The following is a 2,112-nucleotide window of genomic DNA, read 5'->3' on the forward strand; positions in this document are numbered from 1 at the left end:
CAGCCCGTCTCTGTGCTGGAGCCCATCAGCGACCAGAAGACGCCCCAGGACCAGACCGCCACTTTTGAGTGTAAGATCCGCATCAACTACCCCGAGATCACGCTGAGCTGGTACAAAGGGACCCAGAAGCTGGAGAGCAGCGACAAGTACGACATCGGCCGCTCCGGAGACCGCCACTACCTGTCCATCAGGAACTGCCAGGACAAAGACCAGGGCAACTACCGCGTGGTCTGCGGACCGCACATTGCTAACGCCAAGCTGACCGTCACAGGTAGGTCCCAGTGTTACCACTTCCTGTCCCAGCAACACCACTACCTGTTCCAGAAAGGCCACTTCCTGTCCCAGAGTTACCATTTCCTGTCCCGTGTGAATCTGCAAATCCTTGGATGGTGAAGGGTTCTTTTTGCTCCTAGATAACTTCGTTGGTTGTCCTAATTACTTCTTCTTCCTCTTCTTCTTGTATGTCTTGTTTGTTAGTGTTCATAATCTTGCGTATTCTTTCTGTTGATGCTTTAATGCGTGAGCGGTTTTTAATGAAAGACGCTACACAAATCAAAATGACATTAGACTTGAGAAGATGTAATGGGGCCGCCCAATGATTGGTCGCCGTCCGAGGGTTGGTCGGCGTCCGAGGGTTGGTCGCTGTCCGAGGGTTGGGGGCCGCCCAATGATTGAATATAAAAAGCAGCCCTAAAAAAGGAGTTAAATGTGTCCACCCAATTCTTAATAATAGTAATAAGAATAATTTATACTTTCTTCCGCAAGGGAAATTACAATGCTCCTGTGTTAGTGTCTCAAACAGAGAAAATGAACATTAATATTATCAGTTTTATAGTATAAATAGTATTATATACTGTATATAGTATATTAACAGTATCATATGAAAGCATTAATAATGTGTCCCCTCCTCCAGACCTTACATATGTAATATATGAGTATTAATAATGTGTCCCCTCCTCCAGACCTTATGTAATATATGAGTATTAATAATATGTCCCCTCCTCCAGACCTTATGTAATATATGAGTATTAATAATGTGTCCCCTCCTCCAGACCTTATGTAATATATGAGTATTAATAATGTGTCCGCTCCACCAGACCTTATGTAATATATGAGTATTAATAATGTGTCCCCTCCTCCAGACCTTAATATGTAATATTGAGTATTAATAATATGTCCCCTCCTCCAGACCTTACATATGTATATAGATATTAATAATGTGTCCGCTCCACCAGACCTTATGTAAATATGAGTATTAATATGTGTCCCCTCCTCCAGACCTTATGTTATATATGAGTATTAATAATATGTCCCCTCCTCCAGACCTTATGTAATATATGAGTATTAATAATGTGTCCGCTCCACCAGACCTTATGTAATATATGAGTATTAATAATGTGTCCCCTCCTCCAGACCTTATGTAATATATGAGTATTAATAATGTGTCCGCTCCGCCAGGCGGGTTTTCGGTGGTCGCCCATCCGGAGGTGATGGGAGGAGCTCGCAGCAGCGCTGAGCTTTACCTGTCGGAGAAAGGTCCGTAGCTTTCATCACACAGTTTATGATCAGTTTCAACTTATTAATATTCCAATAACATGTGGCACCTGTCCCTCCACAGAGGTTGGGTGGGGACAGATTCCTCAGGGTGAGTACTTTAAAAACAAGTGATGACAGTGGGACTGAAACACATCTCGGATTACATCAAGGTCACATCAAGGTCGTGTCTTACAGGTTATTTCTGCGTCAGATTATTCTCACTTTTTGCCAAATTTAAGATTTGAGATTTGTTAATTTGTCCATAAGACAAATAACTGCCACATAAAAACAACAGATTCCTCGATGGACAGACAGGAGACGCGTCTTCATGACCTCGCTCAGCGTTCTCATTCATTAACCCTTGTGTTGTCCTTCGGGGTAAAGTTGACCCGTTTTTAAAGTATTTTACATCAGGAATATGGTTTTTAACCAAAATGCCCAATTATAACATGGATGCATGGATGTCCGTTGTATGGAACCAGACTACGTTCTTTGCCAGTTTTACTCCACTTCTTTCATTTGAAAACCTGTTTTAAATGGTTTTAAAACCGTTTCCTGACATAAACCCGTCTGGGT

General features: G+C 42.3%; 1 protein-coding gene across 1 annotated transcript in view; it reads left to right on the plus strand.

The window, feature by feature from the left end:
• Positions 1–2,112, plus strand: part of LOC116686626 (titin-like) — a gene marked incomplete in the record, with an annotated part of 242,683 nt that overhangs the window by 64,496 nt on the left and 176,075 nt on the right. Inside the window, 1 exon segment of the mRNA XM_032511647.1 lies at positions 4–271. Within this exon segment, the coding sequence (XP_032367538.1) occupies positions 4–271 (268 nt within the window).

The sequence above is a fragment of the Etheostoma spectabile genome, unplaced genomic scaffold (genome assembly GCF_008692095.1).
Source record: "Etheostoma spectabile isolate EspeVRDwgs_2016 unplaced genomic scaffold, UIUC_Espe_1.0 scaffold406, whole genome shotgun sequence".
Classification (NCBI taxonomy): domain Eukaryota; kingdom Metazoa; phylum Chordata; class Actinopteri; order Perciformes; family Percidae; genus Etheostoma; species Etheostoma spectabile.